This window comes from Phocoena sinus, chromosome 8 (assembly GCF_008692025.1).
Source record: "Phocoena sinus isolate mPhoSin1 chromosome 8, mPhoSin1.pri, whole genome shotgun sequence".
Classification (NCBI taxonomy): domain Eukaryota; kingdom Metazoa; phylum Chordata; class Mammalia; order Artiodactyla; family Phocoenidae; genus Phocoena; species Phocoena sinus.
The window spans coordinates 83550598-83567273 of NC_045770.1; the positions used below are offsets into that span (position 1 = coordinate 83550598).

General features: G+C 32.6%; 1 protein-coding gene across 2 annotated transcripts in view; it reads left to right on the forward strand.

The window, feature by feature from the left end:
- ELP4 (elongator acetyltransferase complex subunit 4) overlaps nucleotides 1-16676 on the forward strand; it is a 257937-nt gene that overhangs the window by 113785 nt on the left and 127476 nt on the right. For both annotated transcript variants that reach the window (XM_032638892.1, XM_032638893.1), the window contains exon 9: nucleotides 517-623. In XM_032638892.1, coding sequence (XP_032494783.1) covers nucleotides 517-623 — 107 coding nt within the window. The remainder of the gene's footprint in view (nucleotides 1-516; nucleotides 624-16676) is intronic.

Below are 16676 nucleotides of genomic sequence, written 5' to 3' on the forward strand. Positions count from 1 at the left end.
AGAGTGTGCTCTGAAATGTAGTTTTCTTCAATGGTTTGTTCAAGTCATTAATAAGGTATAAAATGAAATACTTTTCATTAGTGCTTCACTGGTTATCAGTAACCCATAAGCCTTGTTTTGCTGGCTGCTTACTGGTGCATTTAATAAAATAAAGATCACTCAGTGGTGCCGTGGGCAGCATGCAAGGTGATAGCCATATTTGCTTACTGTAAATACAAGAGAAAATCACACACAAACCGGCTGTAGTTTTGACAAGTATTAAGATCCTTCTTTACATCTGTACTTCTGTACCAAAGTGCAATTAGTTTTCCTCGCACAAGGATTTCTGTTTATCTTATTCTGCTTGATTACTTGAGTATAATCACACCATTTGCTTCATTGCTCCTGGTAGTAAGCTCCAGTTTTAAAAGGGGGAGGATGCTTGTGTGTAAATTTACAGAATTCTGCTGTAAGACTCTTTAATTTATGCATCCAATGACAGCATTTTTTAAATTTTTTTAATCTTCTTTTCACAAGGTTTGATTCATATACGGCAGATTCCTCAGCTTAATAACTTGATTTATGATGTATCAGATGTCAAAGACTTAGCTTTTAAATTAAAAAGGAAGCTATTCACCATTGAGGTAAGAGAGAATTTTTATGTTTGAGTCACAGTCTTGAGGTAAATAGTATCTCTTTTTCTTTTACTTTAATGAAATTCATAGGAGATATTTCATGCTAAATATTTTTAAGTTCTTTTGATGTTAACAGAATAATTTTTTTAGACTATCCTTCTTTGTCTTTTATTTTAATGGTATATCATTAGAGTACAGCAAAAATGATTTTGTTTTAAATGTCTGTTAAAAGTAAGGTCCAAACTTACATGAGAAGTATGACGTGCATATTTCCAAGGCTTTCAAAAGCGTGTTTAATTAAATGTTAATGAGCTGTGCTTATTTGTGTGTGGAGTGTGAATGCTACCCACAATTGTGTATGGCTAAGAAAAGAAGATCCTTATCTACATTCTAAAAGCAGTTTTCTTTACGATTAGTGAAATCACCTTTCCTCTTTCCGTGCTGAATAAAACAAAAGTATAATTTACACCAGCGTCTTTAAGTAAATTTTCTACAGAAACTTAAACTTTTTTTGTGACCCTTTATGCCAGCAATAGTGACAGGAAGTAGTAGTGCAAAAGATTTATTTCAGCTTAATCTTGCTAAAGAGCAAATGAACATAGCACTATTAAGCAATTAAAGTTGGTGTATTTATTAATGAAATAAATGCTCAGAAGAGAGAGAGAGATGGCTTCTGGGTGATGTGATAGTTATCAGTATAGTCACTGGTGCAATTTTTTTTAACAAAGACATAAAACAGCCAAGCAGCCTTGACAAACCATTTTGTTTAATCTCTTTTCAAATGAAAAGCTCTTAAGCAGGCCACTTGTCTTAACTGCTTGAAACCATAAAAAGAGAGAATTGCCACCAATAAATTAGCATATTTTTAACTTCATCGTCAAATGATGGTCAATGTGGCTTGGCACTGCTTTGGTGTTTGGGACTTCACCCCTAAGTGACCACTCTGGCCCTTTTTTGACCCTCTGCCCTCTTTAGCTGGCCACTTGATAAGGTAACTTAATGGTGCTCTCTCTTTTTCTCTTTCCCTTCCCATTTGCAAGTGGCACTAACCTATAAATCATTGTAAGGGCCCTATCCAGTGACAAATTAATGTGCCCTCCTCCTAATTAATGGTCATCAATGTCCTTAATTATCTAATCCTATTGAGAGCAGTTAATAGTTAATCAGGCAGCCAGTTCTTCAAGCAGGTCATCTCTGCAGGAGTGTTAGAAGTTTCTCATCTGGGGATGCTCCCTTCAAAAGCCACTTAAAGCCAAAAGAAGGAGAGTGTAGAAATAGTGATTCTTGAGCTAATTTGCCTTAGTTCTCAAAAGGAACCATTGAAATGGAACCCAACACTGTAATTGTTCAACACTGTTTCAGTTTTTCTGACAGAATATTGGGTAATTTACCATAATATTGCTAACACTTTTAGAGGGATAAAGTTATAGTTGTTATCATCACAAGGAAAGCATGCCTCCTCATTTTCTTTTAGGTGGAATTTATATATTTAATGAATGATATAAAATGTTTTTCTCCATGTGGCACCTTTCTCCCGAGATGAGTATTCTGACAACCAGGTCTAAAGTATCATGTCTGTCACCATACGCACTAAACAAGGAGATTCCTTAGTGAAAAAAATATTGCACCCAGAGAGGATGGTTAGCACAGTAACGTGAATCATGTTTATTTTCTCTCTCCCTCTCTCACACAGACACACACACACACGCACACACACACACACACACACACACAAACTGGGTCTTATTTTGGGGGTGAGGAGTAGAGATAAAGGACTTACATGTCAAGTAGGACCTCTCCTTCGAATAACTAGGTTCTAATAGTGACTACATTTTGCTACACTTTACCACTGGAGCTGGTAAAAGATCTAGGTTTCTGTTGCATTTCCTCTCTCTTGTTCCCACTATGCTAAACTAAGAGAACCGTTATAATTGGTCACCCTATGATTTGGAAGCAGTATTTAAAAACAAAACACAAGTAGGTGGTTGTTCTTTTTTTTAAGTTAATATTCAATAAAGTTGATCAAATCTTTTACCTTTTTGGCTTATAACCTAAATGAATATGTTTTCTTTTAAGTATAGAAATATAAGTGAAACATATTCTAAATAACTTATTTACTTATGCCATAACATTCAGTTTGGTGATTAGAAAAAAATGTGAATTAAAGAATCAAACCTAACAGAAGTTATAGGATAAAATCATGTATTTCATGAAAGATTAAGTGCTTTAAATGTAGCATTGTACATTATAAGATGCATATGGAAACAGATAGCAAGTCTTTCGTGATATATTATGGGCAATGGAAACAAGAGGATTCCTTCATCAAGTGGCAGTGTTTTGATATGCACTACAAATAAATATATTTTAAATTGCCTTGATATTTAAAAAATAAGGAGATGTACACTATACTAGTCTGTAAAGTCTGAGGCTATAATATACCAGATATTGAATCCGTGGCTTTCTTTCAGAAGGAAAGGTGGTTTAGCAGGTAAAGCAAAAATAACTTTTCTGATTCCATGCAGGTAGATTTGTTACATGTGGGAATTTACTGTGAGTAACATGGTCTCAAAATGTGGCACAGGTGGAAACAAGGGGCAAAAGAAACAAGTAAAAACCCTCATCTCTATTTTTAGCATCACTTTTCTTTGATTTATTAAATCATTGCCTTTTTTCATATGAAAACTGAATATGTTTTTACTAATAGCCACCCAGGGCCCCTAACAGGTAGAGCAACTTTAACCAGGAATCTCTAGTTTCTTTGAGTGATTTGGAGAAGGCAAAAGAATATTTCTCCCTTTTTGGAGCATGTATTAGTATTGTCCAGATTCAGGTGGAAGCATTTGTCTAATCACAGTTAATTTTTAGTGATACTTAGTATTCATCATCTATAAAGCTGTATGAATTAGCCCCTCTACAAAAACCATAGCAGGATCATATCTACGATAAAGACACTAAAATCCTGGCATGCATTCTGAGTAAGTAAAAGAGAAAGTTTATAGTTGATTCAACATGGCTTCAGGTTAAAAGAAATAACTTTCCAATTCTTTGAATGTTGATAATCCTTGTAAACTATACATAGTAATTCTCTAGCATATCTGATTAACCGCAATATACTACTTATTTCGTGACCTTACCATAGCTCCATTCAATCATAGCTAGCATTTATGAAGCCTTCATTGTGTACCTGGCACTGTTCTGGCTTATTTATATTTTCTGTATTGAGATTAAATATTTTATAACCAAAGGTTTTACTAAGGTATAATAATAGACTCAATATATGGAAACTATGTCTTTTTCATCTTTGTATCTATCCCAGAACTAAGAAGAGTCACAGGCTTAGTAGGTATAAAATCTCTGCTGAAATATATGTAATATAGATAAATTATGGAGTTTAAAGAATAGCCCAAATAATACAGCTATAAATATTATGTAAGTTCCACTGGTCAAGTGACCTATAAACACTACCTTCTCAGTTAAGTTCTATAAAATGTATAACTTGGTTACATAGCTTCACTTCCAAGATGAAATAACTACTTAGATTTGTATTTTTTCAGTTTCTATAATTTTTGCTTCTCTGATGTTGGGATCATCATTAACCAGTTTTCTGTTTATATTAGTAATTATGATGTAATTATAGTCCATAAGAGATTTGGTAAGATTTGAAATGTAGCTGTATTTAATTGGATGACATGATAAGAGCAGCATTTTTACTTGCATTTAAGATTATTGTGCTGTTTTGATTTTGTATTGTTCAGTTTGGTCATATCTTAACACACTCTAGTAATCTAATTTTCTAATATAAATAATAATAATGTATTACTACATTAGGTGCAGACCCTATTAAGGTTATTACAAACAAGGTTTCTGCTTTAGTGATGGGACAGTTTTCTAGCTCTAAGATTCAGTGTTTCTATGTTCAAGTCAGAAAGTATGGTTACTGGGGTATACTGGAATATACAAAAGACATTCACCGTTCACTGCAAATTTTCAGTATAAAGATAAACAATACTTATGTAGGCTTTTAATTGATTCAAAAATAGTGAGTATCATAAATATCATATCTGTGTGGGGTTTGTATGCTAAATGAATACTAAAAGTTCAGAAAATCAAAGTAAATCAACTTTATTCACGGTTGTCTTGTCATACTTTGCCCCTAATTCAGAATACAGGACCTCAGTACCTCTCCAATCACCAAGAACTTCTTCTCACAGAATAATTAATCAACCTGTATTTATGAAGAAACTATTATTTTTTATGCACTTAGTAGATTCATTCTTAAGTATTAAGACCAGAATAGTATATGCCATCCATATAGATTAGCTTTATATTAATACTACAATATACTTGATATGATTCAGTGGAATTATTTGAAATTTTTACATATTAGAAAAGCATAAACTTTTGCAAACTACAAGGGTGTCAGTCACTGTGACAACCTTGGACAATTTAGAGTGTTGCATGATATCTTTGGTCCTAGGTTTCCTTACTCCCCTACACTTTTTTAACAGCTTTTCTAGTTCTTAAATGAGAAGTAGAAAGGTGACTGTATGTTTACCATATCTAGAGGTAAAGGGAAGGGAGAGTTAACTTATATGTCAGTTCACAGTTGTGTCACAAAAATTTAAAATATGGAAACATAAATGTCTGGCTCAGGAGCATTATTAGGTTGTAGTATCATGAACCATGTAGTCCAAATATACCTTTTCTGATAATGATGCCCTCCACAAATATTGATTGGTATTTCAAATCCCACATATACTGCAGTTAGCAAAAAGAAAACCAAAGTGGAACATAGACATTTATTCTTATAGATAAAATCATTTGTCAAAAGTAAACCCAAATTAACATTCTTTAACAGTAGAAATATCATTTTATACTGTTCACATTTTAATGTTCATTATATTATCATCCCCATATTTACACTTTAATTCCCAAGTGATGTAGACATACAGTAATGTCATACAGGTTTCACAGAATCTCCAGAAGCTGGGTTACTACTATGCTCTATATATTTCACATGTCATAGTGAGCCTATCAAAACTGCATACCACCTTAAAGGGAACACAGTTTTGAGACTCTGTCTAATCCTATTTCTTCCCACTTTGGAATCTTAATTAGAAGAGATAAGAAAAAAAAAACATCATTTAACTAAATTATTGTCCTGAATCTGTAGCAAAAGGTATAATCCGAAATTGGGCCAATTAGTGAACCCATAGTTAGCTATGCTGCAGCGAACAATTTGATTAGATCTGACACCATCCTAGTTCCCACTGTTGTTTTGCCAGGTATGATGGTCAGACTTCAAAGAGCTTGAGGCATCAGCAGGGCAAGGTTTGGAGGCCAGCTTAGGTCCGGTTGTTAATCTCTCTGCTAAAACCACAGCAGCTCTCACACAAAACAAGCTTACACGACACAATCATGCGGTATTAAAGTTAGGGTTGAGTCATGCCAATTTGCCTTTGATTTTTTGATGATTGACCAAAGATGGCTACATGACTAGACACATGCTAAAAGTATACTGATTAGGTAAGTTCCCAAAATATTTGAAGTATTTTTTAACTTCCTATATAAATGTTGTGAAAGTTTATTCCCTTTGATCAAACTTCCAAAGTAATAGTACTATATTGGGGGCGGGGGGGGGAGGGAATGAGTATTTCTTACTGGCAGCTTGAATCCCAAACTTTTCACTTACTGCTTCATAAAAATTTGTCTTTACATTAATAATTCCTTAAGGAGAATGTAGAAGGAAATAAAAGGAAATTGTTTCTAAGTGGTAAGCTTTTTAAAAACCTATTAAGCGTGTTGAAAGAAAAAACATTTTTCCCTGCATCATTTATCTTCACTACAATTTTTCTGAAATTTCTTTATAATTATTTTCCACTTAAATGTTGAGTAAAGTGCCCTTCCAGGACGTGATTGCATAAGTGTTCTTTTCTCTGCATTCTGATTTGTTGGAATATTGCAGCAATAGTGACATGTTTCCATTCTGAGAAGAGCCTAAGGCTGCTTTAGTATTATTCCAAATGATTGAAGCTGCCATCTTGCTGACTTTCCCTTAGGCAGCATAAGGCCTGTTTGCTTTTGTGTTCGTTTCACATGCTTCCTGTGAGTTTGGCTGGCAGAACATCAGTGCTTCTCTTGGCAAGGAAGAGTAAGTTCATGTTTGGCTATTACATATCTTAAAGTTTCTGTATGGTCAGCGACACCTAAGATATTAAACTTGTAACTCATTACATCAAATGAATCCTGTTTCTTTGAGAGATGCTTTTAAATATCTTATGATACCTTGACTTTGAATCATTTCTATAAAAAAAATCGTCCTTTTATAAATTGAACTTAAGGTCTAATATTTCACACTGCACTATTTTTTATACTAATTCCTACTGCATTTTACTTAGGAAATTTAAGGAAAGCATATATTTGAATAGCGAGATAGTTGCATAAAGCAAAAGTCAAATACTTAGAATCTTGCCAAATAGTCTTCAGTCCATGGGTCTCTCCTAAAGATCCTGTGGTACCTACTGTAGTGCAGTAATCTCACCTTTGAGACCAGGATGATACAGATTTAGCATTGCATAAGGGTGCAAGTAGAAAAATATCTCTTCTCCTTCCTAAATTTTGCAGATACAAACATTTTTGTATGTGTTCTATGATGTGGCTCCAGGAAAATTATATTGCAGTACTTCAAGGATTGTTTTTTAAAGCCTTTGTAGAACTGCTGTAGCAGAATTCACTCAGTTTACATGTTATTCCCTGAAACACTTCCCCCCACAATGTGTTACTTATAGTGTCTAAGGAGGATAGGAAAAGAGAAAACAAAAAATGATGACAAATCATGGCTGTCCCATTTCATCAGCTAAATGCATTTTTATGTTCCTAGGAGGTAAGAACATATATTTTACTAATATAGCCTCCAAGGTACTTGAAAGAGTAAGAAATACATAGCAGAGCTTAATAAAGATGGTATCCATGAGCTTTTTGATTGATATAGGTAGCTTTGAGGATACTTTTATACCAAAAACATCCTTAGTCCTTCAATGTCTTTGCACAGCAAATGTCCAGAATATTCATTCCTCCATTCCTTTTATGGCTTTTTCTTATCGCTGGATTATAGATTAAATAGTCCAATCTCCTTCTTAGAGAGGTCTTCCCTGACTGGCCCATCTGAAGTACTCACTCAGCTACCTTCTATCATGTACCCTATTTTAATTCATAGTGTAACACTTATGTATTACTATAGCTGTTTATCAGTTAATTTGTTTATTTTCCCAACCTCACCCAACCTTACCTGTTGTAAGCTTCACAAGAGTAGGGACATACTCTGTCTTGTTTGCAGCTAAATCCTGAGCATGTGTAGTAGGCGTTCCATAAATATTTGTTAAACTGTTAAAGTGCTATTTTTAAAGTAACTTGTATCTATCATAACTTTCTTTAAAAATGTGTGTTGAGTATCTCATTTATTCTAGGCATTGTGCTGGGTACTTTCACATACATTACCATATTTAATTCTTATTTGATCCTCATAGGAACCCTTGCCGTAGGCATTATAATGCACATTCTAATAAGGAGACATAAGGAGTTATAAAACAGTCCCAAAGTCATAGAACTGTGCTTGTAGCCAGGACTCAATTCAGATCTTCTGACTCCATGTGCAGAATCATACTGGAAAGTTAACATGTTCAGGAGCTCTGCTAATTATTATTAATAAAAACTTAAAAGTTTGATTGAGTGTTTAACAGAGTCCTGAGACTACTACGTGTGCTTTATAGACATTTCCTCATAGATCTCACAACGCCATGTATCACTATTATCTATACTATACATGCGAGGAAACTTAAGGTTCACAGAGATCAAGCAACTTAACTTAGGCAAAGACACAGAGTTAATACTAACTGACAGAAATGACACTTACATTCAAGTCTGTTTTATTCCAAAGCCTGTGCTCTTAACCACTAACTACTCACCACACCCCAAGATGAACCACCATCTCATCTTTAGTACATAAGCCAAAAAAGCCTCTGCCCTGATAAAAAAGAATGAACCTCCAAAAAATGTGTAGGTATATATGTAGGTGCGTACATATATGTACAGGTAAACATAACATGTGTGTATGTATGTATACATGCATATTTATACATAATCTTTTAACATTCAAGTTAAAAATTCTTTTGTTCCTAACAAGAATTTCTACTCTAGTTTTATAAATACATTATAAAACTCAGACTGGATTTATCTTAGCTTCTCTGTTATATAATACTTTGCTGTGTTATATGTGTGTGTATTGTGTGTGTGTATACACACACATATAATATAGCAAAATATTTTATATATATATTTATATAATTAGGGTCGCAGGGTTGTTCTTTCCTCATTTTTTTACTTACTTCTGGTATATGGTAGGTGGTTTTTTTTTTTTTTTTTTGGCTGTGTTGGGTCTTCATTGCTGTGTGCGGGCTTTCTCTAGTTGTGGCGAGCGGGGGCTACTCTTCATTGCAGTGGCTTCTCTTGTTGCGGAGCACGGGCTCTAGGCACGCGGGCTTCAGTAGTTGTGGCACGTGGGCTCAGTAGTTGTGGCTCACAGGCTCTAGAGCGTAGGCTCAGTAGTTGTGGCACACGGGCTTAGTTACTCCGCAGCATGTGGGATCTTCCCAGGTGTCCCCTGCATTGGCAGGCAGATTCTTAACCCCTGAGCCACCAGGGAAGCCCAGGTAGGGGTTTTAATAGAAAAATTAATTCGTAAAAACTAAAACCTTTTACTAAAACACTATCCACTTCTTCAGGATTTCTAGATTTTAGCTAAATAAGGTGGGGAAAGTATTCTATACAGAGAAATATGCTTCCCTTATTCTAGTCAACTATATTGATATGGTTCAAAAGTATCCCAAATTTAGTAACAATATATTATTATTGTATTCACTTAAGTTCTACATCCAGGTACTGTTTTTTTTTAATTAAAGTATAATTTACATCATTCAGGTACTTTTTCAAATATTAATTTGCTCATAGATAGTTACCATGTTTTTATATTACATTTTATATTTTTCTAAATTATTTTAATGTATCATCTTTGGAGCATCAAAAATTATCTTCAGATAATTAAGGTGTATACAACTTATAGTAAGAGTCAACCAAATTCAGTTTTTCAAAAATTAAAAAATTTTTTATAATTTTGCCCCCGCCTTTATAATAACTGGTTCTAATGAAGGTTTGATCCATTCATACTAAAACCTTTTTTTTTCTGTTGCAAATGTTTCATTTATTGGAAATTCTTTGAATACCACCTTTAAGCAAAATTAAACAGTAAATCTTACGATCACAAAATATTTTCCTTTTATAGAGTAATATTACTAAAAAAGTTTCCTATAGTTTAGTAATAAGAAGAAATTATGTTCCTCATTAAGGAAATATGAGATTAAATTTAAATTATCAATTTTTAAAAGGCAAGATTTGGGGGACCATAATAAATAATTAGGAGAAACTGGGATGTAATGGAAATGCCTTTGGGCACACAACTAGTAAAGCAGTTCTCTTATTTAAGTAGAAATTAAAATTTTGTCAAAGTTATTACTGTCATAACTTTCTGCCACAGTGGACATTCCGTAGAGTAGCCAGTTCAGGTTCTTTGTATCTGGTACAGTGAAGTTCACTGAACTGTTTTGTCAGGTGCTGTCAAGTCAACCCACCATTGTTGTAGAGAATCAAACTAAATCATTTTGGCATGAGCCTTCCAGAAATAAGATACCCAATATACATGGTTTAATGAAATCGAGTATTTGGTTTCAACTTTTTGTAAGTATGTCAAAAATATATTGCAGTCATTCAGAAATTTCTGAGTAAATCAGTCGAAATATCTGACCCTATACTTTACTGAAAATTTGTTTTAAATATCACTACTTAATATAAAAAACACTTGGAATGTATTTGTGTTTTGTTAGGTATATGATTCTTCACTAAACATTTCAAAGTAGTAAAAGTTACAATTGTATAGTCATTTAGTAAAAAGAGAGGAGGTGTCTGTTAATAAAATTAAAATTTTCTGTTGTAAAATGAAGCTAGTATCAAGTTTGATTTAGCTCTTTTTGTCTCCAAAGGTTATTATCAAAAACAAAGTTATATTTGATTAGATTTTAAGAACTTAATAAATTGTTTATGAATCTTCTAAATATTTAATTCTTATATAATTAGAAAAATAGACTATCTTTGTGATCAATAGTTATTTAAAAGGCATTATTATAGTGTAGACTTAAATACCTCAAATTTTTTATTTACTTATTTTGATAGGGGCATTTTTTTGTTGATATTCCTGCTCAGTAATCTAAAGAATATTTTACCAACTTATACTGTAGCTATGGTGTAGCACTGAAAAAGCTTTTAACAAAAAGCCTCTTGGTGCAATTAAAGGTCACTTGTACATATTATAATAGACTACTAATTTACAAGATCATTGTGAAGGGTCAATGCTATAGCATGAAATGGATTGCCCTTAGTGAGCCTGTAAATAAATGTGTCAACTTATCTTGTATTCAGTGGGCAAAGGAAAAAAACTAACATGATACCAGTTTATTAATATTTTTATAAACATTTGCTAAAATGTCCAGCAAAACCAAATGCACTAGTGCTATATTATTGACATAAATAATTATAGAAAAGTATTAGAGTATATAACTACAGTTTTGAAGGAAAACTGCTCACACACACATAAATGCACACAAATTTTTTAATTAAATATATGGATCATGTCCAGGTGTAGATAAACACAGCACAGTGGTAGTGTTTAAATGGCCTTTACCAAAAAGCTAACACGTTTCAAAATGGCTAAGTTGTACATACTCCCTTTTCTCTGTAATGAAGTTCAAAACTTATCAGCGATAGGTATGAAAAAGGCATCGAACTGGATAATGACTTATTTTAGTTATGTTTCATAGCCTTTCTAATGCTCTTAGGGAAAAAAATGGTAGTGCAGAAGACATATTAATAATGATCTGTGCTAAATGAATTTAGTCATCTGATTTTTCAATAAATTAAGACTTTAGGATTAAAATAAAAGTAATGATGAAAAGAAGATAGTTTGTACTTTAAAATAATTTTAATATATTTATATTTTACATGTTTTATATATATACTTATGAGCTGTACCTAATTTTTTATTCTCAAAATAATATCAAATTAGTAAAAATACACTAATGAAATAAATTTACCAGCACTTTCTAGATTCTTCCCTCTGAATTTGGCCATTCAGACACACAACAACTCTACACTCCTAATTTTCTTTCTGGTTTCTGTGTACTATCAAAAATGAAAAAAATTGGGGCTTCGCTGGTGGCGCAGTGGTTGAGAGTCCGCCTGCCGATGCAGGGGACACGGATTCGTGCCCCGGTCCGGGAAGATCCCACACGCCGCGGAGCGGCTGGGCCCGTGAGCCATGGCCGCTGAGCCTGCGCGTCCGGAGCCTGTGCTCGGCAACGGGAGAGGCCACAACAGTGAGAGGCCCGCGTACCGCAAAAAAAAAAAAAAAAAAAAAAGAACTGTACTCCTCAAATATACTAGATATCTAATACTAGATAGGAAATGAAAAAAATATAATTTTTAGTTAACAAAATGTGATCTATTTGAATCATAATTTCATTATGGTCATTTTATTGCCATTTGAAAACTATTTTGAACACTTTATCTTAAAAGATGTATGATAATAAACATTCTATAAATGTCAATAAGAGTTTTCCAGTCTTATTCCTTAAGGGCACTATTAGATTCGGACTAAATTTGTAAAGTCCTCCAGAGCTGAGAGCAATCAGTCCTAATTCCTGGATTTAAAGTACCTGTACCTTCTAACCCACTTTGACCCAGTAAGTGACTGTTAATATGTCTGGTCTTCTCTGCCCAATAGAGCTGATTTTATTGCCTAATATGTTTCCCTGGCTTTTAACAGAAAAATATTGTAAAAGATTTTTAAGACTTATGAGTTAGGGATGAAATAATTATGTACAATGGAATTTGAATACAGCATCTTGGATATTCTACAATTCATATTTAAATATACATTAGCAACAAAGCAACTAATATCACTTCCATAATAACAGAATATATAACTATCATTAGTGAAGAATCATCCCATTGACCTCTTTGTGCATGTGGAACTGACAAGTACCAATATAGTTCTTTAGTCTGGCTTCTTAAGAATTTTCTCCTGGGAAACCATTGGGGTCCAGATAGAAATTTAAGGACAATCATATTTAGAAGAAAGTCTTTACAGGGCATAATTTATAACTGAATGCATTTCCTCCACATGTCCTATTGGCTTAATGTGTAATTCAGTCAAGAAACAGAAAGGGTACATGTAAAGATATTTTGGAAATGTGATCTACTCTTCACAGCCATAAATATGGGCCATTTCTTTGCCTTAGCATGCAATTATTATAACATTCCCATCATTTTATTGGAAAGGTTCTTAAGTTTTGCTCCACGTAAAATTAGGTAAGTAAAAGGCAATTTTAAACCAACTATGCCTCTGATGCTTTAAAGCAAGAGGTTAGCAAACTATGGCCTGTGGGCCAAATCCAGCCCCGCAGTTTTTTAAAATAAACATTTATTGGAACACAGCAAGACTTTTTTAGTTTATGTATTGCCTGTGGCAGCTTTCACACTATACCACTAAGTTAAGATCTTATGGCATACAAGGCCAAAAATATTTACTATATGGTCATTTGCTGAGAGAGTTTGCTATAAAGAAGAACCCCTACTTGAGAAGGCTACATACTTTAAAGAATATTTATTGAGGGAATTGTCGATTTGGGGATATGATATGTAGACGTAAAATTAAGCTCTATTTGAGTAATAAAGAATTCACATGATCATTTGCACTTTTAGAATTAATGCAGGTATCTCTTTGAGAAAATACCTAGATTTATTAAAAGGTTAAAATTGGAAGGGAGCTTAATGTGCTTCAAAGCCAGCTTCTTATTGTATGCACATATTTTCCCACTTAGCCGCTCTGTAATCATGTGGAACCCACTTTCTTAGGGGCAACCCATTTCAATCTCTGCCAATGACAGTTGCTAGAAAATTCTTTCAGATGCTAAAACAATGTCCCACCCATTAGTACTAATTCTGCTTTCTGAAGCCACACATTAATTGCTATTTTGTATATACTATCATTCGATTCATAATAAACATCTAATATGTGAGAAACAGTTCTAATTTATGTATATATCTTCTTAGTTTTCCTTAGATTTTTATTTCTTTTTTAAAACATCAATTAAATTAACCATTTTGTGGTATTTATTGTATATTTAACTTAGAGTCTTAAACATGAAGCCCATATAATTTTTACAACATCCTTTAGAGGAACTTTTTAAAACAAAAATAAAGCATTAATTAGAAACATTAAAGTAGTGGTTCTGAATTCTGAAGTAAAAAGGGTAAATTACAGGTTCATACAATTTTAATATTAAAATTTGATGTTTTACTTGTAGCATGTTTGAATTCACAAATGGGCTTCAGGTGATTAAAAGTGATAAAATCAACATTAAATGTAATTTTTCAACTTTATTATTATAATCTATTTAAGATTAATTTACTATACAGTAAGTTAATGAAAATGTATCATTAAACCTTTGATGGCTGAATAATAAGAGGCATATAGATATATTTCTAACAAGTATTAATTTTATCAGCGGAAGTATACCCCCCAACAATTAGCTGCTCATTATCCACACTACCTAGTATATATATAATTGATAGTCAAATTAAAACAGTAAGTTTAAGTGGACACTATGGATCAAGAAGTTTTGCTTATTTCTTGTTTTTTTTTTCAAACTGTAGGAATTTCTTAGGCAAAGAAATGTTATATTGAAGCTTAAAATGTAAATATATTATTAAAAGTAATTTGGGGACTGATAAGATTATTATGAAGTCGTAAGAGACTTGAGTTGGATTCTTGCAGCATTTAATTAGGAAATTTAAACATGTAAGGACAGTTTACTCAAAATTGCTTTTATTTAAGTTCATGCATATTATTATTTTTTAAATAATTATATAAAGATTAGTGTCCTTGGCATTTAAAAACTGTTTTAAAATTAGATAAAACAAAACTCTTTTTAAAGGTGTTTATAATATAGAATAGAAAAGAAGATTGCATGAAACCACACAAAAAGGACTCAACTACGTGTTTTCAGCCTAATAAAAATGTTGTAAAAATACTTGTAAGCTTGAAAATCACACTAGCTATTCTTGTTTCAAATTCTGTTTAATATATTGTTCTGTATGATTTTATAATAAACAGATTACTCCTTGAACAGGAATTAAGAATAAAGCTGCCAGGAAGGGGTTTTGTTGTCAGAGTAGTTCCCGCCTCATGTTTTGTAAGAGATTTCATGGTCCCATTGTAAAGAGTAGATGATTTAAAACGTGTTCCCAAGATAAACTTTCCCATTGTCATTAATGAGGATGGATAATACTGAGTGACAAGTGCATTAGGAATGACACAGAAAGAGCTGTTAGATTTGTCAGAGCATATCACTTCAGGCAGTGACACTTGAGGACATTCTTTTTGTGGATATTTGGTTGGGGGGGTGAGGGGGGAGGTCTGATTTAAAGATACCAAGGTTTGTGTTTACTAATAGAATAATGCATTTTACAATTTATAAATATATATTTTCCAGTGTTTAGGAAATATTTGGAAGTTTCTTTAGTTAAGCTCGTCCACATTTTAAGTTTATGCTGATTTCTTCCTAAGAAAGTCATCAAACTGTATAACATTTAAATATTAAAATATTTCCACAAAACTAATTTTTCTCTTTTAAAAAGTCTTTTTTTCTTGGAATATCCAACTGAAGGAAAGATATTTAAAAATAACATACATTTTAAAAAATATTTTTCTTGTTTATTCTTATAAGAGGGGACTATTCTGCATCACCTTGAGAGTAAAGATTTTGAAATAAGATGACACATGTAATTTATATTGTCTTTCTAAAAATATTTTACTTTAGAGAAACGCATTAAATAGTGATCAATGAACAATTAATAATATATGACTATTCTGGTATTTAAAGTATTTCCAAACTGTAACATGCCTCTCAATTTCGATTTTGAACATGCAATTGGTCACTTTTTCGCCTTGATTCATCTTTCATGCTGCCAACCAAATTTTGTCTTTGTATACCTTTTTGACACTAATAATGACTGAGTCTCTGTTCATTTGAGTTCAAGATTTCCCAAGCGGCGGTTTGGAGCTAGGATAAACTATCTATCATGATTGCATACCACTAATCTGTCTCAACCAAACCATCCTATGACTGAAATTATATTTGACAGTTCACCTCTTCTTGATGAGCCTGAGGTGAACATAGCTACAGACCATCCCTGGGAGGACATGGCAACTTCTCCATATGTTAGGGAGGGTCCTTTTATTTGTGAAACAAGACTTAAACTATGCCTGTTACAGAAGAGAGATTTTTCTCTCTCTCTCTCTCTCCCTCTCTTTGTCTCTGTCTCTGTCTCTCTCTCTAATTTTTCTAATTTTCATTAGGATTTCTTTTAACTACAAAACTTTTTTTACTCAAAAATGTTTGGTAAACATTTTCTACCCTTATAAGTACTACCTATAGGTTAGTTTTGCTTGTGTTAAAAACCATAAAATCATTTTTTAAAATATTTATGCTTTCTATAATGTTCTCTTATATATACCACAGTTGTCAAATACCAAAGATTTAGTTTTAGTATTTTCACCCTTACCTAAATTTATCAGTTCTTGAAACACCTCAGTAAATTTTTATATTACAGAATATTTCTAAAAGATTTTAATTCTCTCATTTTAACATAAAAATATCTTTCAAATTCTTTAAAGATTAAAAATAGATTTAAAGAGAACAATAAATTGAACACTGTCAAAGGAAATATTATTATAATTTTTTGATAAAGATCCTTATGTAGGCTTAATCATCATTTTTTACCATTGCTATGTAGAGTCTAAAGAAAAATGGCTACCTATGAAAATAAACTTAATTACTACATTATGTCCTTGTAAAAATATCTTTCTTTTGGAATCAGAAATTATCAAACATT